Raw genomic sequence first — 22,699 nt, forward strand, 5'->3', positions numbered from 1 at the left:
CACCACAGTGACATGTTTGTACTGTTCTCCCAGTTTTTCAACCAATGCTGCCAACGACCAGTTTGAAGTGGAACCAGCAGAGCTTCATCAGAACACATCAAGAGTCAGAAGTGTCTGCACAAACAATAACGTTCCATCGTATCCTGTCTTAAACTCAGTTAGGTGACAGCTCTTACCTCTGATCACATTCTCATAAAGTCGCTCTTAGTAAGTGCCAGCGCTACATGAAGTATAAAGGTCACAACAGTCAGTTAACTGGATGATTTGAGCCTCCTCACACTGAATCTGCCCTGCTGTAACGGTGTGAGGGGAGAGTATCTACTGTGTCCTGTGTTCCTTCAGTCCTGGGGTCAGCACAGCTCTACGAATGTTAACTTCCTTAGAAACCACACAGCAACACATAAAGGATTATGTGGAGCATTTAAGGAGGATTCCCCACCACAGCTACCCTGTCTGACAATAAAGAGCTGAAACTATGATCCAAACACAGAGCTGCTAAACTGATGAGTCACCTGTATCAATGAAAATGTCCACTTTTAAGTTGGTATAAGCCTCTAAGATTTGAACAGGAACACAATATAAGAGGTTCCTTTAGGACCCCCCATGGCAGAAATTCACAGGTAACATAGCAGCACAGAGGGAAACAAGAAGCAAAGAAGAGTTTTTTTTACTTTATCTTGTTGCAGGTGCACAGTACGACTGGGCAGTGTCACCAAGGTTAGAGAAGTCTGGGTGGAGAAAGTAAAAGCTCTCGTTCCTCCCCCCTTGCCCTGAATCCTAACGTGTTCCAGTGGAGCCGGTAGGTGGAGATCAGAACATTACGTTCATTTTATCAGGTTGTGTCAAAGATATCAAGATCTGTTGAGGGCAGCAGAAGAAATGTGAAGAGAGACACACAAACAGAAACATTACAGGCATGAAAAGCTCCTGAATGATAATATAATGAGCAGCACAAAAGTACAAGAAATATTCTTTTAAGAGAATTATCATTAGCATTCACTATTTTCCTTTCTGTTCTCTTCCTGTTTTATTTGACATAATTGCAGTTATTCTTTTGTTCAATTGCTGATATATGATGAACTAATGTAAAGATGTGTAACTGAGTATCTAATGTAACATCCTCTCACACAACAATGTCTGATTGGTAACAGGTCACAATATACATCATCTATAAACAATGAATCATCTGAATCTGCAAAGTAACTTGTAACTAAATGTATTAAATAAAGCAGTGTAAATGGAAATACTCAAGAAAAGTAACTGTACTTTAGAATTTCATTGTTTTAATATTATAATCCACTTTGATACGTGCCTCGGTATTGGCGCGGTGTGCTCTATGATGTGGAGCACGTAAGCCGAGGTGGTTCGTGGAGCGCACGTGCATCACATTGAGACTAATCAGCCTCAGACAGACGTCATAAAGATGAGCTTCCACCGCAGGCAGCGTTGATACTGTGACGTCTGTCAGGCCTTCAGTTCACATCATGGCTTTTTCCCTGGTGAGTAAAACACAAGTTCACCTGTAGACCAGACTACAGGGCCTCGTGCGTGTCTCACCTCGACCTCTACCCTCGTGTGTGTCATTAAACTGACGTGTGAACACTTTCAGTACGACCCTGAAACAACTTAAGCAGAACTGTTAGCAGAACTGTTGTCAGAACCAGGGTCCAGGTGTCCGAGCCTTTAGCCTCGCAGCTAGCAGGCCTGCAGGTTAAGTCGTGTCTTGTGGTTCCTCCTGCAGAGAAACGACCCCCGCAGGCCGGGCAGCCCGGACGCCGAGTCTGCGGCCTTGTCCACCTGCAGCAACGCGGACATCTTCCGCAGGATGAACACCATCCTGGGCAACGCTCTGGACTTCACCGGTGTGTGCAACACCCCCAACAGCGCCAAGGGGAAAGACATGCTGTGCGGTGAGGTGTCGTCCATGTGTCACTGACGAACAGGGAGACGGGTCCAGGCTGCTGCTAGACCCGCTTAGGTTTAGTCCAGGTTTAGAAACAAGAGTAGGTCACATCCTCCAGCTGACCTGAGCACCAATCAATAAAACAGGCTGTAGTTTATATCATCACTTGGGTTTTCTCACGTTTTAATCAAGTGTCTGTAGAAAATGGTAAAACTGTGAAAAACCCTCAAAGTTTCTCAGAAACATTTGACCTCTTCAGACTTCAGCTCATGTCACTTACACAAAGAAGTTCCAGTCCTCAAACCATGAGCTAAAACCATATCACATGAGGACTCTTACCCCCCCATCTGACCTCTGAGCAGAAGTCATAACATTTGTAGATTAGTCTATTTAGGTTTTCATATACTGTGTAACATTTCACATTAAGAGCTGAATAGTCTCAGGTCCACACGTCTTATTGTTGGTTCAACCCAACTGTTCTGTGATGAGCAGAGCTATAAAATGTCAGACTGCCAAAGCTCCTCAGTGACCTCTTCTTCAGATTTCTCTTCTGTTGCAAGAAAAGCTGCAGCTCAGATCTCAGAGCAGAAACCTGAGATGAGCCGGTCAGATCTGTCCTTCACCTCTGAGCACATTGATTATGAAGTTTAATCAAATTACACTTTCTTCAACTGTTTCTTCAATTTAACCATTTGTATGATGATCCTAAACATTAGGAGCCAAATGAGGGCTTATCAGTGTTTTCCCAACTGTTTTCATTTGATAGAATCAATGTTTTATAAAAATGTTAAACTTTTGAAACGGCTGTCTCAGAAACCCATCGGACCTGCAAAGTTCTGTTTCATTTTAATGTTTTAAAAGAAACTTAAAGCTTTGTGCTGCAAACTGAGAATGTTTTTTCCTTGAATTGTTTACTTGGTTATCAGTTTGTTATCAATGATTGGCTAAAGCGGGAAGCTCAACCATTTCCCTTCCAGCCGGCCAAAATCAAACACTAATTGATTTAAAATGACATAACTACTCCATTTAGTGTGAATGATCATTTCAGAATGAACATCCTGATGTGGGTTGATGTTGTGGTGATGATCATGGTGATCTTTTGTCACACTAATATATGTGCTCCTTCTTGCTGTTATTGCTCTTCGACATTGTTTGAATTATTTGTGCAGCCTAGTTGAGATTAAATACTAGTAGGACACTGCTAATTCCAGTGCAAAGTGTGATGCTGCCTGCTTTTTCCTTTTTTTTGTTTCATAAAGAATGCATATAATGAGGGTCTATAATGGAGTGTTTACCTCCCAAAAGTAGAACCTCATTAGAAAAATTTGTTCTCTAGGAGATGGAATGTGAGGGTGAGCAACACTTTGGACAACTGAACAACATGAATATAGAGTCTGAAAAAGGAAGAATCAGCCTAAACATACCCTCCATGTTCTGTGCAGGCTGTAAGTTCAGTACAGAAGATGTGACCTCAGAGTGATGTTGGCTGCTCCTGCTGGTGGTCAGCGCTCAACAGTTTGTTGTAGCTTTACATGTATACCAGAAACCATAAAAACTTGAAAGCTTCAACAATACTTTGGTTAGAATGTTTCTTTTTTTTCAAAGGCTTTAAGTTTCATCCCCGTCAAAGGAGGAGCTTCTTTTAACTTTCTGAGCTGGAGCTTGCAGCTATTAAACCTCCTTCACCTTGTCGTTATCATCTGTGTGCCAGCAGCTGATTCATGCTGCATCGCTGCTCTGCAGCATTGCAGCACTTCCAAGGGTTTTTTTTTTTACCTCAAGAGTAAGATTTGCCAAGATTTAAGCTCAGCACAGTGCCCATGTCCTCTTGAATTAATTAGCTGAAGGCATGTCCATGGTTGTGACTTGCAGTCTTAATCTAGAGGATTATACAGCATGAAATCATATCAGCTGGATCTCAGCAGCAGTACAACTTATGTTCTGACAGTGACACTGAGGTGAATTGTATCTTAACGTTAACTGGGCTGAACTTATGCTGTGGCCTCTCTGCCCCACCAGCCCAGCTTTGTGTTGCTGAATCAGGGCTGTAGTTGGCAGCTGGATGGTTTCCAGGCCTGGAGAGGGAAGGGAGGAGCTGGCGGTGCAAATCGTTCCGTCCTCAACATCTGATCAGTCAGCTGCCTTTGCTACAGCAGGCCTCTGCATGCCTCTTTCTTCACTGTGTGCAAAATAAACACAAGTGATGTGTATGATAGTTATTTAAATCCAGTTTTGTTTGAGCCTCAAGCCTGACGCTCATTTTCAAATGGTCTGCTGAGTCATTCACTCCATCTCCCATGCTGCCTCCCACCATGCCGCTGTAGCTCTGCCCCTCGCCTCCTCCCTCCTGCCTCTGTCAGCTCGCTCAGGAAACGCAGCTACACAGTAAGCAGCAGCGGCAGCAGTGGCGGCTGTCTTCTCCAAGTCGGAGGCGTGCTGTGCTACCAGAGAGGGGAGTACTTCTATCAACAAGCCAATAGCTCCGACAGGAATTTTTCATTACACAGTTGTTAGGCAAGGAAGCAGGGAGGTGGGGGAGAGCTGATGTCATTAGCAGGGGTGTGCGAGTGCATCAGCAGCCATGTCACATGCTGCTAGGTGGGTCAGTGATGCGGACAGAGATGCATGGCAGTTTCACCGAGCACAGAGACAGCAGGTTAGCTCCCCCGTCAGCCAGGGTAGGGGGAGATGTGATGAGGGAAGTTTTTAACAGTTTTGTGTGTCGACTTGCTCAGAGATCGTTTCTTTGTAACAGACTGAAACAACAGTTCTTTTAGCTGACTAACACTTCCTCTCCTCTTTTTCTACATCTCTGAACTGGATCTTGGACCAAAAAGAGTCGGAGCTGGCTGCGGTGGGCAGCAGGAGGATGCTCTTCCCCAACTGTGGCAGCATGCCGGGCTCGCAGGAGATACCGTCATCCAGGGGCCCACCAGGTGTCACAGACCTGGGCCTGGGCCTCCAGTCCCTCCGGCTGTCCGGGTGGGACAGACCCTGGAGCAGCCAGGAGACGGACTCACACACACCCCCCTCCCAGGTTCAGACGAGCTCACCCTCCAGTAAGTACAATCTTTGAGGTCAGCTCTTCTATATTTTATTCCACTTGGTGAGTTGTGCTAGTTGTCTTCTGAAGTGTTAATTTGCTCTCACCATGACTCCGTTTTTATTTTTAACATCATGTAACATCTGAGGTTGAGTGCTTCTGATTTGTGTAGCTCTCATTTCTACTGAAATCTGTGGTGGTGGCTCAGTCTGTGTGGGAACAGGCTGTAGCGTCACCAGGGAGGATGATGTAGCAGTTTTCCTTTTGCTGCGTCTCTAGTAATTCAGTAGGCACAAAAACAGTCTGGACAGTCTACTTTTATTTCCCGTAAACCGACAGGTGAAAGGGTTTTTTTTTATTTATTTTTTTTTTTTTAATTGTAACTGAGAAGTTCAGGCATTCTCTAAATATTGTGTGTGTGTGTGTATATATTTAACCTGTTGATCCAACAGGTTGTTGTGAAGCTATAGTTTTACTGTCGCATGTCCAAACGGACCAGGCACAACTTCATTTAGAGCTTTCTAAACCGGTCCCCAACAAAGTGGGACAGCTTTGAATGCGGCCTACAGCTGAATAATCCCCCTCAGTGCCTCATGTTCACTGTTACAGGCCACGCACTACATATCTGTCAGTTGCCAGCTGACTCACTTTGTTATCAAAAGGAAGATGCTGGTTAATACGTAAGGAATTGCTGCTTAGCAGTCACTGGACTTTGTTTAGAGAAGGCGTCATGGGAATTGGCCTGCAGTGTTTGTGCTAAGGGAAAGGCGTGCAGCTTCTGGTACATGATTGTTTCAGGTTAGTAGCAGCCAAACATGAGAATGCGACCGCCATCGATTCATCAGGCAGGTTGGCTTTGTGTTGGCTGAAATCTCGCACATATATTCTTCTACATGCCAATTTCGGATACAGAATTTTGCGTTTGAGCCTTTCAAGTCTGCGAATTCGGCACACAAACCCAATTTTATTCACTTTGCTCATCCAGATTCCGTAAAAAGCAAAGAAAGATGCACATTTTAGAAAGCGATTCAGCATTGCTTCCTGACAAATCGATACGACTCTGTAGATTCAGCACACACCACATTTCCCTCAGTTTGCTCATCCTCTTGTGAGCATCAAACCAGCTGAGGGTAAATATCACCATGGCTACGTCACTTTGAAATGGCTGAGTCATCTCGTGAGACTGTAAATGGTATAACTGTCTTTCTCTCCAGTGCTAGGTATACTGAACAGCCCCTTCAGTAGCATACTGGGGAAGCCCCCGGGCTACCTGCCTCCTGAGTCCATGAGCATGACTGCTGACTTCTTGGAGAAGTTCCCCAGCATGGCCCGCATGGCAAACCGCCTGGACTCCAGCTCCTTCTTGGACTCTCGCTCCAGCAGTCCTGAAGACTCGGAGACCAGCGGCTTCAGTTCTGGCTCGGACCATCTCTGTGATATGCTGGTGAGGCCATAATGCTTGTTTGGGGGCCAGTCAGGAGGGAATATGTCTGTGACAACCAGGTCCCAATGTGCTGACATGTGGATAAACATCAATGATAAAATGGTTGCTCTGGCTTTTTAAATGAAGCTTGTTAGAGATGGGGCCCATATTCCAAATTTAATGCATACGAGGAAGACGTGTCACTCTTTGGATCTGCTCCTGTTTTTAATTGGCTGTTTCTGCAGTGATTAATGCAACATTTTCTGTCCCAGCTTTCATGTTAAAGTACTTTCACAGCACTAATCCCATCCCTTTATTAAACTAAAATGGGTGTAAGGTGATATGAAAATTCACATCCTGATTATCCTGTCAAACATGACATAATCCCAATAATCATTAAAATATTAAAACCTCAAACAAAACTGAAAATGCAATAAAAATGTACTGGAGTCAATTTAACTTTAACATTTTGTTAAACAACTATCTTTATTGCATCTGATGGGAGACATCTTAAGAATCTTAAATCAGTGAGTCATTAGATCTCCTGCATTGTTCAAGGTTTGTAGTATTGAATCTGTATTTGAACTCACCCTGTTTTTTAATTTGTTTGATGCAATGTGCAAGCGATGCCTTCAGCTGTGAGAACAGGCTTGGGTAACTCAAAATGAAGCGGGGACACCAAAATAGGACTGTACTCTTTCCAAGTCATCCATGTGAGGATATTCACAATTCACCACAATCAACATATTGTGTCCATCACAATCCATGATAGTCTTACTGTCCCTTTATACAGTCATGCCATAATCGGCACTGTTCTGACTTGCACTTACAGAAATATTGTTCAACTCTAATTTACATTTGTTTGTGTTGCACTGCTGTCAATCAAAATGACTTCCTTTTTACAAAAGGTTTTAAAGTCCTTGGCGCTATAAGCCCTCCCTGTCCTGCTAGATTTTTATTATAAAATATCTGCAGGAAGACTTGAGTCTGCCAGTAGCTTAAATTGCAAAATGAAGACAGAATTTCAGTTTTGTGGGTTCAGTAAGTACAGTAGTGTTTAGTGTCCAGGCTCTGACCTCATTGCTCCTTCAAGAAAGGTGAAACTAGACTCGGAGCCTTTAAAATGCTTTACAGATGGCAGCAGTGATGGTAGCAGCATCAGAAACAACTGCCTAGCTGTCAGGTGAGCAGTGAGGCAGCAGGTTGGAGTACACATGATGGAGAGCTTCAGTACATCGCCATGTTTAATAAGTCATGTGGGTGTAACAGCAGATTCAGACTGGCTGCCTGAACCAGCTCGCAGGCTGGACACACTGGATGTCTGTGAGCTGCGTGGCGGCTTCGTTTCCAAGCTGCTGCGTCTCATGTTTGTGTTCATATAGGCATGAGCGCCCGCATGCCCCATGTGTTTAGATGGAGTTTGACCCTAATATCAATAAATATGATGTGATTTTCCTTGACCCTGCTGAAAGAAGAAAGCTGGAGGGGGAGTGAGTGTTAGAAAGTCAGTGCACAGGAAATATACTGCCCCTCACCTTAATTTGCTTCATGTCTGATTCTACATATACAGACATTAAAACTAGTGAAATGCTGGTGTGATGTTCAGCTAAGAACGGCGTGCATGCCGCAATAGAAATGGGCGAGATTCAATCTCTAGATGAGGTGACACAGCAGCCACACTTGACATGTGCTTGAGAAGTGTGTCCAGTGTAGTGATTTGACCTGTTCACTTGGACACTGAAGTGAAAAGCAGGCGGCAACACAGTGCTGCACACACATCCAGTGTTTGCAGCCTGTCAGTCTTTGATAACTGGTAAATAAACCCGTGTATGTGAAGACAGCACAGCGCATTGTGAAGTCACAAGATTTATTTTGTTGGGTATCAGTGATTTTGAATAAATACTTTGTTAGCAAATTTAGTGGAGTTACCCTTTAAAACCCAATCCATCTGTCTCCAGTAACGTGCAGTTGTTTGGACATGTCTCTCTGCAGTCGACTTTGCGGATTTCCCCTCCCCTGCCTTATCTTGCTTCGAGCATGCAGAAGGATCTGCTGCGTCTAGGATCCCGTATGGACCCGCAGGACTCCAGCTCTCCTCTGACCCCGCCATCCAGTGCCAGCCCCGCCTCCTCAGTCATCTCCCGCCGCTGGCGTACTGGCTCTCCGTGGCCTGGTGCAGACGTGCTGGACCAGTCGGATGATGCATTCAGTATTGAGAGGGAGGCCCGCCTGCACCGACAGGCTGCAGGTAAACACTTTAATCCAGCTTATGACTGTTGTAGCCATTTTGATATAGGTCATCTTTAATGGTGAACATGGTGGTACTTTTTGAGAGTAAACATGACCTCGGAATGTCTCTACCCCTCAGCTGTGAACGAGGCCACATTCACCTGGAGTGGGCAGCTGCCTCCCAGAATCAACAAGGATCCTCTTTACTCCTGCAAGGTCTTTCTTGGTGGTGTTCCCTGGGACATCACAGAAGGTAAATGCTGCAAGTGATTAGCTTTGATGTGTTGTGCTTAATTGCATACATCCTAAATTCCAGTTTAGATGTAGCAAGATAAGATGATCCTTTTAATGAGTGAAAGCTTGCACGCTACTGCTGATGGTGATCCTGATGAAGACCTGTGCTCTCAACGCATTGGTCATTTTGTAAAATGAAGGCATTTTAACTTTACACAAACTACAAGATCTTGCAGCGCTTAAACTCAAGTCTTTCACTTTTTTCAGAGTGAGCTGGTCTGAGTTTCAAGTGAAACTCACGCCAAAATGCAACCTAGGCTTTTTTTTTTGTGAATGTATTAGTCAAACCTTCGTATAAAAGTGTAATTACAACCAAAGAGGCACTTCTAAGATTTACTGTATTTTCATTTTTGGGTCAAACACATTTAAAATGCGAGTGCTAGGGTCAAGTTAGCGATGGCATCGCCATTTTTAAAACACTAAGAAGGCTCGACAAAACATGAAACGTCACCTCATCAAAAAGCATCACCAGGGACTCTACACATGAACACAAACATTGAGAACATTGTTTGTGTTCACAGTTTGCTAAAAAGTTTTTGAACAACTTGCATTAGCAGTTGCTGCTTCCGCTCGCAGCTATGAAGTATGCGTCTCAGAATGCAATGTAACATGGACGAGAGTTGAGGAATCTGGCTTTGTGTCAGCTAGAAATTTCCCAGATAATTGGCTAATAATATCCTGATATCTGTCCTGGTATGGTGCATCCCTAAAACTAAACTTTTAACACAGGATTTTGTTATTTACATTTAATGGGTAGGTTTTTATATAAATGGGGCAAATCATTTGCTGATTTCAAGTATCAATTAAAGGAGAAATTAACTGAAAGTGTTGCACAAAAAACTTCAGCCATGTTCACCGACCTACTGCCTTTGTTTTACTAAACATCTGCTAACTGAACAGCTCACCTGTCTCACGCCCTCATTCCTTTATTTCAGCCGGCCTCATCAACACCTTCAGTGGGTACGGCCCTCTGACTGTAGAGTGGCCGGGTAAGGATGGAAAGCACCCTCGCTGTCCTCCCAAAGGTAATGTAGCCAAAGGTAAAAACAGGCTGGTAGGCAAATTTTTTTTTTCATTCTTCACGGTTTTAGGGTGGCACTGTGGTGAGCACATGGTATGCTGGTGAGTTTGACTGCCGACCTCTAGAGCAACTTGGGGTGGTGATACTGGGGTGCAGATGTAGTAAAGACATGGTGTAGGATGCAATGAGAAGTCCTGACTCTTGCTGCATTAGACAAAGTGTCTGTCTGTGGAAGCTGATGACTGGTTTTCTGGTTCCAGAGGTATTTATTCAACTTGCTGGTGTTCAAGGGCGTTAGCCTGAGCAAATATCATCAGTCCACTTGTGACCCTTTTCATCTTTTCTAGCGCACACATCTGAAAGTAGAAATGTCTCAAACTTTCTGACAGAGTTGCAGCCATGTCAGGTAATCATTAGATCAGACAGTGAAGATGTATATTGGCTTGATTGCAAACAAAATGGTTAAACTTCTATTTAGGTCATTTTACAAGCACTGAACTGCTACATTTGTACATTTATCAGACGCTTTCATCCAAAGCGACTCGCAGTAATTCATACATGCATTCACACACTGATGGTGGTGGTTGCCATACAAGGTGCTGACCAGCACATCGGGAGCAGTTTTTGGTTCAGTTTCTTGCCCAAGGACACTTTGACATGCAGACCAAGGGAATCAAACCAGCGACCGATAACAAGATGCTGTCTCTACCCCTGAATTACAGCCGCTATATTATATAACTGTTACTGACATTTTATAATCGTTACAGTGGCTTTACATTCTCGGTCTAAGATCCCTGTAGGGGGCTCATCTGGATCCTAAAGTATTCTGTGTTTAGGCTACGTCTATCTGGTGTTTGAGAATGACAAGTCTGTGCGGGCGTTGCTCCACGCCTGCTCCCAGGACCCGTTTCACCCAGAGGACAACCGGGAGTACTACTTCAAGATGTCCAGCCGCAGAATGAGATGCAAGGATGTGAGTAGAAGCTGAAACCTGCGCTGCAACCATTTATTCTACTGTGAAGCAAGAATTTGACATGGTTATACTGCTACTCTACATCATTCTACTTTCTCTTCATAAAAGATTTCAGGGCTCCAGCTTCTCAAATGTGCAGATTGTCCTTGTTTTGTTGCCTTTGAACTTGAGCTTGTAAACATTTTGAAACTTTAGATGTCAGATATGGTAGCTCCAGCAGTTGTGTATCATGTGTCTGATGCTTTTCTGTTTCATTTAGTGGAAGAACAAGGATGCAAAGTTTGGTATCTTGTCAACCGACTCCTGTGACGCTGGTCACTTTCTCTGTGCAGGTTCAGGTGATCCCCTGGGTGATCTCTGACAGCAACTATGTGCGTTGCCCCGCCCAGCGTTTGGACCCCAGTAAGACTGTGTTTGTTGGTGCGCTGCATGGCATGCTGAACGCTGAGGCGCTGGCCAGCATCATGAACGACCTGTTTGGAGGTGTCATGTACGCTGGCATCGACACGGACAAGCACAAGTACCCCATAGGTGAGAGGGTCAGCTTCTCATTTTGTGAGAGACACATGCCGAAGGAAAATGTCTTTCTGTATGTGCATGCAGTTTGTAGTGGTTGTAAAGTGTTTGTCACTAGTTTTAACTTCAGTATACTGTTGGCCACAGCTGAAGGGTTCAGTTAGATTTGTCTTGGTCACAATGCGTCTTCAGGTTTCTGTGTTCAGTAAGATATTAAGGAACTTGGATAGACTGTCCTAGCAAAACTTTTCTTAAAACACAGAAAAATGTAGATCAGACTTATAAAATGGATCGTCAGACTTGACATTGCTTCACTTTCCCCTCAGAGCTTCTGTATGATTCAAAATGATGACTACAGAATGAGTCATAACAATGTAGGACCGTGTTCAGAGTATTTACTGTACTCTGGGATTCAATTTATTGATTAAACTTTGATGTGAGGATTTGAACCGTGAACAAAATGTAAGACACTGAAGGTGCTGACTGTTGAGGAAACAGTCTGGACCATTTTGGCCTTACTGCTTTTTAAATCTGTTTATATGAAGTTGATGTGCAGATTATTTGCTTTGCCAAACTAAGTGATTGACCTTGTTTACAGGCTCTGGACGTGTCACTTTTAACAATCAGCGCAGTTACCTGAAGGCTGTGTGTGCAGCATTTGTTGAGATCAAAACCCCCAAGTTTACAAAGAAGGTAAGACGATGCTCTGTAATCAATAATTAGTATTTCAGCTATAGTCATTTAATCACAGTCACTCAAAGGCTCTTTGTACTAAGGCTCACATCTTTGACTTTCACTCTTTATAATTAAAGGCAAACTGCTTGTAAAGAGAAAATGCTGTTTGAAAGTCACTGGTGCTGAATCAGCAGGTTCTCACTGAGTGGTGGAAGCTTCTTCTCACTGCAGCTTTGCCCCCCCCCCTTCAGGTCCAGATTGACCCATACCTGGAAGACTCAATGTGTCAAGTTTGCCTTCGTCAGCCTGGACCCTTCTTCTGCAGAGACCAGGTCAGTGGAAACTCACTCTTCACTACATCTTGGTGATGGAGCCCTGCAGGAGGCAGCACAGTTTATTAAAGGGCTATATCATTGTGCTCTGGACAAGATTACCAGTGAAAGCGTGTTTATCGGCCCCAGTGTGTGAAATTGTTGCTAATATTAAGATTCTTCATTCTTTGTACAGCCACAAATTTGTGACGAAGACCATTTGTTTTGTCAAGGACGGTCAAACTTCACAAACACACCAGACCTGCATCATTTTGATGAGATGGTTTGGTTTAGGAGAGGATTTGTATGGCACTTTATAATTTTAGTGTACTTGCATTTTAATTGATTTTGTATGCTTATGAGAAGCTTTTTATATTAAATTATAAAGCACTTTAGGTAAAACTTATTTAAAATTTAAACTAATTTTGCAAATGTAATGCTGATTAAAGTATTTCACATTGTGGTTCATTAAAAGCTTTTGATTGTAGCTATACAGACAGGAATTATTATTATTATTATTATTATTATTGCAAGAAGACAATGACAATTTTAAGATCATGAGTCATTTTTTGATAATGGTACAACTAAGTGCTGCTTTTTTTTTTTTTTTTTTTTGAGGTGCCCTTGAAAGCATCATGATGTCCCAGTCAGCGCACATTTCCCCCAAGCATTGTAGATTTCAGAGTTAAAGACATCTGCCTAAATGCACCATGAAGTCCCTCCAGCACAGACATCTACAAAAGCAATGAGGTCTAAGTGAATATTTAAGTCTGATCCAAATAGTTTCCTCTCCTGTGTTTATGACTTGAATTGGTGGGAAAGTTTTGCAAGGATCAAAGTTCCTAAAATTTGTATCAGAGTTCAGGAATTTGTCTTCTATAAAATTTAAGTGCAGAAATGTGCTCAAGATGAGACTTTAAACACAACAATAACAAATTCAACATTATTCTGGCAACACTTAACATTCAAAAGAATTCTCAGATGGGAAGTCATAAATACAGAAGGGAAATCAGAAATCTGTAATAAGAAAATGGATCATGATGTCAGGAGTGTCAAACACCAGTACAGAGGGAGAAGCAGAGATGAATCTGTCTCTAATGTAAAATGTTATCATTTTTTGTTGCGACTGAAGACTCATTTCGCATTATGTTAAACCAGGGAGTCAATTGAGATTAAAATGCTGAAAGAGACCTGATCAAGATGGCACATTACAGAAATTAAGTTTGGGGCTGTTGTGTTTCACCACATCCTGCATGCTGTTGTATGTCACGGTTGCTCAATCCCTGTCTGACACGCAGGCCTGCTTCAAGTACTACTGCCGCTCCTGCTGGCACTGGCAGCACTCCATGGACATCTTGAGCAACCACCGGCCCCTCATGCGCAACCAGAAGAACAGGGACTCCAGCTAGAGCGGATGAATCCACACACTATGAAGGGCTGGAGGAAGAGTCCCTCTACGGGACGAGGCTGCCCGCCGAGGAGAGCACGAGTGCCGGACGTCCCTCAGTTCGAGGGCACCATGGCACTCCACCAGGCACTGGGGATATCACTGTAGAAATGTTCACTTTTGCACTTGCTACATTTTTGCTGTTCACAGTGGCACTATGCACAGTGACCTTGTTGGGAGAGACAAGGGGCCCTTCACACTTATGCATTTTCCCGGACTAGTGGCCAGACAGAGAGATGGGAGTCAGCCTAAGGTTAAGAAGTGGATGAAAATGCCATTTCTTTTTTCTTTTTGTTTACATGTGTTGCATAGTGAAGAGCAATCACGCGAGTCTCATTGCCGTTCATTGGCAAATGCCATACAGTGCCTTTAACTTTTTATTTTTTTCCCCTCCTCCCTCCCCCACCCCCAGCTGGCGTCCGTTTTTCCTGTGCAAGCCAGCTGGTGTTTCTTACTTTTGGGAGTTGAATGTTGGGCTTCATTTAACCAGTCGCATTTCAGACATTTTTACGCAGTTTTTTACTAATTTGTACACAAACGGTTTTAAGTCATGACATGAAAATTTTGAACAGAATTCTACCAGGCGGCTGTTTATGGGAGAACCCCCCTTTTATTTTCTTTCATCATACATTTTTCTGTGGCTATTTTTCTTTTTTAATTTGCCCTCCCAAATTTCAACTGAATGGGCACAGATGTTGGAAGTACTACTTTAAACTTTGTTAGTCCAGTTATATTAAATGTGTGTAACAATACTACTGGATATGCTTCAACTGACAATCCATCAATTTCTCAAGCAACTGATGGATCCTGTTGAGACCAAATTGAGTGAATGAACAGATTGTACATAGTTTGATTCTTGCACTTTTTAATTTGCACGTTTGGAGAGGTGGCAGTGGTTTTTAATCACTTTTGTACATCAGCAGGGGGACACGCCTATGTTAGAACAGCTGCTTGTTTCCTGTTGAATGTAAGAACTTCCACTTAGCTGATAAATTTAATCTATCCAGAGCTTGAGTAGACCCCAGTAAATGATTCAACTGCTTTCTTAATCCCATTTTGCCTTCCTGTTCCAGTTGGACATAAATGCATAATAAGCTGTGTGCCAAAGACAAAAGTGTCTTTTCTTTATCCATTAGGTTTGTCATGCTGAGCTTGTTGTCCCTTTAGCCCAGCTGCTTTTTAGAGTTTTGAAAGTCTACCTCATTGTGGTCTGCCAAGTTTGCTGCTACTTACAGTTGTGGAGTATGTTCAGATTGGGCACAATAAAGGTGTTTAAGCATTACCCGTTATGTCTGGACTCTTAATCAATTAGCCTTGTTCTCTGTATCATGGGTTTTAATATCCACACAATCATCTGGAAGTTTGGTCTCGGCCGGACCGTCATCGTCCATAATCTAATCTGCCAAAATGAAATGCTGCTTATTTGTTTACAAATGAGGATTACTACAGTATGCCAGTTTAATGACCATTGGGTTTTTACAAGTTTTGCAATTTCTAAAGTTGCATGCGTCTCTCGCTCTCTAAGGGTTTCCTGTGATGAACCAGAAAAGTTTTACGTTCAAGAAGCTGGAATTGGTTTTGACTACTATAAATGCTCAACAATGGCATTTTCATTTTTGGTGCATGTGATCGTCCTTCTGTCATTCTCACCCAATACGTTGCAAAGTCAGATGAAACGTTAGTCCACAGAACATTTCTTGAGCTTCACCGCAAAAGTTCATTTCCTGAACAAGTGAAGGAGCTGGAACTTGTTTCAAAACTCAGACCGGCTCCATACAGCTTGTCAAACATCGTCAGTCTCCAGAAGCTCTGAGAGTGATTTTAAGAGTTCTTTAAAGTGAGTCAACAAGCTCACCAAGGTGTAGACAGATCAGACTCCTCATGTTTTAGTTTAGCAACTACAGTGAAGTTTTTGGCTTCAGGTGTGTAAGTTACGTCTTTGCTACGATCTTTCCAATTTTATTTGCCATGTGAAATATTTGCGCTCCTTTAATGCTGAGCTGTTCTCAGCCCACAGATGGATCAAATGTCATGACGTTAAGATTTTCATGAAGTTTAAATTTATCTGATCTTGTCACAGCTGACAGGTTGTTCAGATGTTTTAAGACTGAATTCAAACTACATCCACAAAAAAAGGTGTCCAGTGTGACTGATTAAAACAAAGTCCAACCCACAGGGCAGCAACTCATGGTGAGCTCTGAGTTGTCGTCAGGTGGAGCACACAGGAAGAAGTCAGTTTTCTTTACGACTGCATCAGCAGCATGTAGCGATCAGTGACATTGAAACAATATCATTGATCGCTACATGCTGCAGTGACAACTTTGGTAGACTGAATAATAACCAGTTGTATTTAAAATGCCAACTCATCCAAAATCCCCCCAGTCCATGTTGTAGCTTTTCTCAAAATAAAATTATGTTGAAACTTTCACTGGACTGGCTTTGAATTTATCCCAACATCCAACAGACTATAAAGACACTTGGTTCTAGATGTGACAGACACGTGTTGCCAACACTGAGTTATTCTCACTGTATAAGGATTATCTAAATTTTGTGTAAATGTACAACAAAGAGCAACACTTGCATAGTCAAGATGATTCAAAGATGTTATACTGTTGGTCATTTTTTTTTTTTTTTATATTAGAAATGTATGTTTCACATGCAGAGGTAGATATTTGTACTGTGTTGCCTGTTTTCATTGGGTTCTGGATATTTTCAAGTAATGTCTCGGTTTGATTGTCATCTTGTTCTGAGTTCCTTAGTTCAATCCAAAAATATTTCACAATTTCAAACTCTACTCTTTCTGACATCTACAACCCCAAAAAAAATAATGTTCTCGGTGAGCGTGGCACCGTGATCTCACCATCACATGCAGCCATTAGATGATGAAATAAACGATCACAATTTTAAAATAATTCTGGTTATACTGTCATCCATAAACCAGTTTGTTTGATTCTGTCAGATTTTTGACAATGTATAATGTGTATTGAGCTGAATGATTCATATTTGGTCCAGACACACAGAACTAGACCTGTATAAAATAGACCAAGCTGCATCTTCCAGAACTCAGCAGGCATCAGACAGACAGGAAACCTTCAAGTTAACAAAAATATCTACCGATGAAATGAAACCACTGAATGTGGAAAGTGTAAAAAAAATTTGCTAATTTCTAAAATTATAAATGACAGTATGAATTTCTCATATATACAATGAATCAATACTTTTACATAAAAGAACATCCTGTTATTAATCTAATAACTGTAACCATTCAGCAACAACCATTTCAACGTAAACATGTTGTCCAGTTTCTTCAGACTCTCTCAGATATTCAGGACTGATTTCAAACCAATCCAGTGAAAATGAGCGACTGTTGAGGTTTAAGAAACACAAAGACTTAGAGGTTTAGCTCTGAGGGCCAGACTTACAGTATTGAGACTACAGTTGTAGGACTTTGCCAGGTGAATTTAACAGAAGTTAAGAACATTAATTTTTCAACAAAGTCCATGAGCTGATCTGGGATTAGATGTTTTGAAACATGGATGAAGAAAAGAAGGACAATCCTTAATAATCATTTCTCTTTATTAAGATGACTACACATGATTTTACAGTCCTCGTGGTGTCTTGAAGTTCATTCCAATAGTTGGCTGAGTAACTTGAAGATTGGAAAGGCCACTGAAGTCCTGCAGGAAGAAGACGTGGCATTAATGATTCAGGTTCATAAAAAGGGATATTAAAGGGTTATTAAAGCTACTTTAAGAAAACCAGTTATTAACTTTGGTCAACATTTGTTTTTAAAAGGGGGCAATAATTAATATTTGGTATGGAACTGGTATAACGAGTCGAATGTGTGTCCATGAGAAACATCTACAGGTTCAGGCAGGGAGTTTAATCACTGAACAGCCAAAGTGAGAATCTTCTTGTTCAGAACTGAGCTCATTAAAGACGAAGCTGATGTCTTACACTCACCAGCATCTTCAGCATTTCCTTAGTGTCTGGATCGACCTCGATGAGCTCCTGGTCCAGAGCAGAAATCTGGAGGAAGAGATCAATAAACAACAAATCAGCTGCCTGAGCTGCATTTTTTTTCTTTTAGAGCTTGAAGCAGGTTAAAAAAGGTGTTTTGTCTGATTAAACCAGCGACGTGTCTGAGTTGAAGGAGTGAACAGACCTCAGGGACATAGTTGTCCCTCCTCTCTCTCTCCTCCTCCTGCAGCTTGATGGAGATTCCTCTGACTGGACCGCGCTGGATACGTTTCATCAGATGTGTCACGTACCTGAGACAAACAGGAACATATGTTTATCACCAGTAACAGAAAAAGTAAAAGATACAAGCTGGTTACACATTACTGAACACCAATCTTTCTCAGAAATATGTAAATAACTGATTTTTTATATTATTATTATTATTATCATTATTATTATTATTATTACTACTACTACTTTGGAAACTTGTGATGGACATTTCATTGACTGAGTTCAGGTCTCCACACTATTCTTTCATCCATTATCATTAAAGTGCACCTCCTGACACAGTCTGACTTTATCTGTTCACGCATCATGCTCATAACTGTCAATGAGAAAAATAATAGAAATACATGAATTACTTCATTTAAATGACATGCAACAAGAATGTGTGATAAACCAATGACAATGTTTAGTTGTTCTTTACAGCCCTGCAAATACTTCTAAAAATCTACATATTCATGGGCTTGTCTTCAGAATTACATTATTGACTTATTGATGTATGAACATGTCCTGTATAACTTGTGAGGTTTTGTTTAATTCATTTTGGATATTTTAATCTAAATATTGAGAATCACAAGTTCATTGTGTGTACTTGGATCATTATGCAATTATTATATCAGCAGCATAAATTGGTCTAAAAATGACAATAATATGGTTTGAATTATTTCTGGGGTCACATATGGTCCAACAGAAAGTAGTTATTGTGACCGATCTAAATATTTAGCAACTGAAAACACTTTTTGTTTCATTTGGAATTTATTTGAGGTTGTGTGCAACTGTTCCAAACTCAAAACAGAAAAATAATCATTAACACATAATGAAATATCAAAGGAAAACTTTCCATTAGTAACCACAAACTGTTCAATATAACACATCAAGTTATGTCTACAGTTCGAGCATCAATGTAGAGCAAAGAAAATCAATGAACTGGTAACAATGATCACTTTGTGGTGTGCCACAGTCTGAGTGTACATAAAAACAGAAACTCCAGCCTAACTGAACTCGAGTGCTCGGTGTACAAGGTCTGCTGAGCATTCACACGACTGACCTCCAGCTGTCCAGACAGAACACGGTGAGGTAATAAAGTCTGCTCCACACAGAAGCTGGGAGCAACTGGACCTCTTTAATCAGAACACATAAATAACTGCAGCAGAACAAGAAGCCAGCACCTGTTTCTTCAGCACAAGCACCAATTAAATTCTCAGCAAAAGTCCTCCATTCCAAGAATAACCTCATTAAAGTGGGTGAAATTGTTTAATTTAGAAGAACAGCTGCAGGATATTACAGCCGTCTGGTCTCTGGGGGAACATACTGCCTGCTGACTCACTCACTTCAACATCATATTCACAGACTTCCTCCTGACATCAAGCCTGAAGGCTGGAGAACTACCGTCTCATTCTGACAGCTATACTTTAGATATTTTACTTTAAGACCTCAGAACACAGATTACACAGCGTCTTCACTGCTCATCTTTTGATCATTGACAACACCACAAGCCTAATATCTTTTAAAAAATAAGCACAAGCCTCAGTAACAAAGCAGGTTGACAAATCTACTCCAGAATGATCCATCATGCTACATGACTCCTCTGTCTCCTCTGAGCCCGGTTTATCCTGCTGCAGAACAACACGGTCAGGTCACCATCAAATCTGAGGTCAACTGGCAAAGGTGAACCAGCCTGGAACAAACAAACGCAGTCGCTTGTTCTGGACTAATCAATTAAAGTGATTGGACCATCTGTTGAGGCCGACAGCAGCGAGCAGGGGTGCATGTTTCTGCAGTACAATTCTACTTACCCTGCAATTTTGTTCCGCAGAGGCTTGCTGGGGATGATGGCGATCTCCTCACACACCCTCTTGTTGGTGTGGAAGTCACTGCCCAGACGGGTGTAGTACTTCTCGATGATGACCCTGGCGGCCTTTTTGATGGTCTTGGTCCTGACTCGCCCCTGAAGAGCAACCAAACAGAGAGACAGTTGAAAAACATGGTGACACAACTACTAACAGGGGGAATCTCATGGAGTACTTGACGTTTTGATTGCATTTTTGGTGGTCAAATTGAAAATATTCTCATCTTAGTATCTGTCAACTAATTCAGTGAATATCTGTCACTAGTTCATTGTTGAATGTGTCAGAAGACCCTCCAGAGACATGAGGCGTTACAGAGGGAATCTGCCACTAGTACAAATCACTGCGTTCTGTTCTGATAACACCCAGGCTGATTCAAACAGGGACATGTGTGTGTCGCAGCAGGAAAAGGACAGTAATAAAACAATAAACAATAACAACAGTTGAAAGCCTCTGCATTGAGCCTTACACACAACCCAACTGCCTTTGTGCATGAAGCACTGTAAATCATGAGCCGGTTATTAACCCTGCCAGTTTCCCCACACGGTCCTCAACACTAACATCACTACACTGCCAGAGGGGATCATCCCTATGTTCCCCGCTGTTCACCCAAAGGGTTAGGGTTTATTAGTCTTAAAACATGAAAAGGGGAACATAGGACCCGGGGAACATAGGTAGGCTCCCCAGCAGAGGACATTTAACAGCTCAGGCTGCCTGCAGGGTCCGACTCACATCCAGCAGGTTCAAATCTACCTGATGGTGACCTGGAGCGCAGATCGATTACGGAGTCAAGAGAAAGAAAAACACCACAGGAACTGGTCAGTTATCATTACACCGATATGACCACTTAACGCCCTCTGCCAATTTGGTAAGAGAAAATGTTGCTTAAAGGAATTCAGTCTGCTATTTTGACCTAATAATTAATTTTAAATAAGCTTGATTGGCGGGTCATGTCAGGTGAGAGCTGTGCTCATATCAAACATTAGCCCCGCTCAGTCTCGACCTCTTTACTATGTAAGTGAAGGAAACAAAGTCACGTATAAAATCGGAACTTCACATAGAGAGCGCTGTGACAGAGTCAGTGTAAATGTTTCTACTTGTGTCCGGTGACACGCACCCGGTTTTCACCCGTTTGGTGGCCGGTTAGCTTTAAACACAGGAACATTAATCCTGTTTACATTTATTTAACTTCATCAGTGTTCATCAAAATCCCGCGTTCATACATCTTTGTTCCGTGTGTGTGCAGACTGACGCTGTTAGCCGCTCGGCGGCCGGACAAACAGTGAGGATTGAACAGGATTGTGACCGGTGCGGTGTAGTGATCGGTTCTGTACCCACCATGTTGACTCGGACCGGTGGAAGAGAGGCACCGGAAGTTCAGACCGGAAGTTTACAGCTGACGGCCGCCGCTGGCACAGCGCTGCGGCCCACAGCGACCACTAGCGGCGAGAGGAGAGAGGCACAGGTAGGAAAGGAAACAAAGCATGGTTTATGTTATTGAGGTTTAAAAGAAGAATATTTAATATATGTATGATTGTTATATTATATTATGTTGTTATTTGTGTATATATATATATATATATATATATATATATATATATATATATATATATATATATATATATATATATATATATATATATATATATTGTTTTCCATAAATTTTTTACCTTTCCTTATGTTTTGCTCTAACTTGTAATCTTAACTATCTGATATTTTTTATAATGCATGTAGTTGTCAAAATAATTTCTACTCACACTCACCCTGTGTTACACTTTGCATTCGAGAAATAAAACACTTTGGCCTTCTTTGTTTTTGTAATTGACTTTTACATACATTGAGTTAACACATGTGGCTGTCAAGTACGTGCAAAAATTTTTTTCAATGAAATACTTTAAGATGAATCAATAGTGTTTATTTATCAAGATGGAATTTAAAAAAATTAATATTCTGATGGACACATTTTGATTTTAAGCTTTATATGCAAATAAACTATGACTCCAGTAAGTGTTACAGGAAATGTACAATATTTCCTGTGACATCCAACACAAGTGGAAAATAATAGTGATCTATATCTGTTTTGTATTTGTAACACTTTTTGATGTCGTTTTTCTTTAAATCATTTTTCTCTCTGTCATTTACCTTAGTTACAGTATGTCACTACAGTGAATCCCGTCTTCAAATGAGCTGGTGATCTTATATACGATACACTGCAATAAATCTTAGTTTATCTCAAACTGTTGATCACACTCCTGTGTATAAAGTATTTTCAGACATCTCCCTGTTATGACAATTGAATAGATTTTTCTAAACTGAAATGCAGTTTCATGAACCGAGGAAGCCTCGACATGTAAACAAGGCTCGTGGATTTTAAGTAATTCACTGATCAGCATGTATTTTTGCTGCCAAGTCATCAGCATTCAACCCTGAGGTCAAAGCCCCCTAAAGGATCTCAAGATAAAACTGGGAGTAATGACATGATTCAAAATAAACATGCACTTGATAGAAACATTGCGTTTAATTTCCTCTAAACTTTGCTTTTGTAACTGTGAAAGACTCATCAGAGACTTTTACGCCTGTGTCAACAGATACTTTTGTATGTTACCTGAGACGAGCGATATTCTTTAAATTTAGACTTTACATTTTCTAGAGTAAACTGCTGTGTTCTTGTCTTGAAAGATTTACTCAATGTTCATGTTAATGGTCCTGATGGTATGTTATATTGAACTCATGAACTCAGGAGCTACTGTGGCTGGTTTTGAACGTGAAGCTATA

At 41.6% G+C, this 22,699-nt stretch overlaps 2 protein-coding genes across 5 annotated transcripts; one reads left to right on the forward strand and one right to left on the reverse strand.

Annotated features, from left to right (window-relative positions):
- The first annotated feature begins 1,368 nt into the window (after nucleotides 1–1,368).
- cpeb1b (cytoplasmic polyadenylation element binding protein 1b) lies at nucleotides 1,369–15,117 on the forward strand. 4 transcript variants are annotated; one of them, XM_030415258.1, is made up of 12 exons: nucleotides 1,369–1,499; nucleotides 1,742–1,910; nucleotides 4,741–4,962; nucleotides 6,161–6,390; nucleotides 8,362–8,617; nucleotides 8,738–8,851; nucleotides 9,828–9,932; nucleotides 10,750–10,886; nucleotides 11,219–11,417; nucleotides 12,001–12,095; nucleotides 12,329–12,409; nucleotides 13,687–15,117. In XM_030415258.1, exons 1-12 carry the CDS (start codon nucleotides 1,485–1,487, stop codon nucleotides 13,795–13,797), a joined length of 1,734 nt encoding a protein of 577 aa, XP_030271118.1. In that variant the 5' UTR covers nucleotides 1,369–1,484; the 3' UTR covers nucleotides 13,798–15,117. The 4 variants fall into 4 exon arrangements, with proteins under 4 accessions (XP_030271118.1, XP_030271119.1, XP_030271120.1 ...); XM_030415259.1 differs by having other exon boundaries at nucleotides 9,828–9,917; XM_030415260.1 differs by having other exon boundaries at nucleotides 1,742–1,862.
- Nucleotides 15,118–17,393: 2,276 nt separating this feature from the next.
- LOC115579804 (40S ribosomal protein S17-like) lies at nucleotides 17,394–21,405 on the reverse strand. The gene is made up of 5 exons (XM_030413483.1): nucleotides 21,263–21,405; nucleotides 19,874–20,025; nucleotides 18,001–18,106; nucleotides 17,799–17,864; nucleotides 17,394–17,512 (listed from the first exon to the last, which is right to left on the reverse strand). The coding sequence occupies exons 1-5, from the start codon at nucleotides 21,263–21,265 to the stop codon at nucleotides 17,435–17,437; spliced, it is 405 nt and encodes a 134-aa protein (XP_030269343.1). The 5' UTR covers nucleotides 21,266–21,405; the 3' UTR covers nucleotides 17,394–17,434.
- Nucleotides 21,406–22,699: the final 1,294 nt, after the last annotated feature.

This window comes from Sparus aurata, chromosome 4 (assembly GCF_900880675.1).
Source record: "Sparus aurata chromosome 4, fSpaAur1.1, whole genome shotgun sequence".
NCBI classification, from domain to species: Eukaryota; Metazoa; Chordata; class Actinopteri; order Spariformes; family Sparidae; genus Sparus; species Sparus aurata.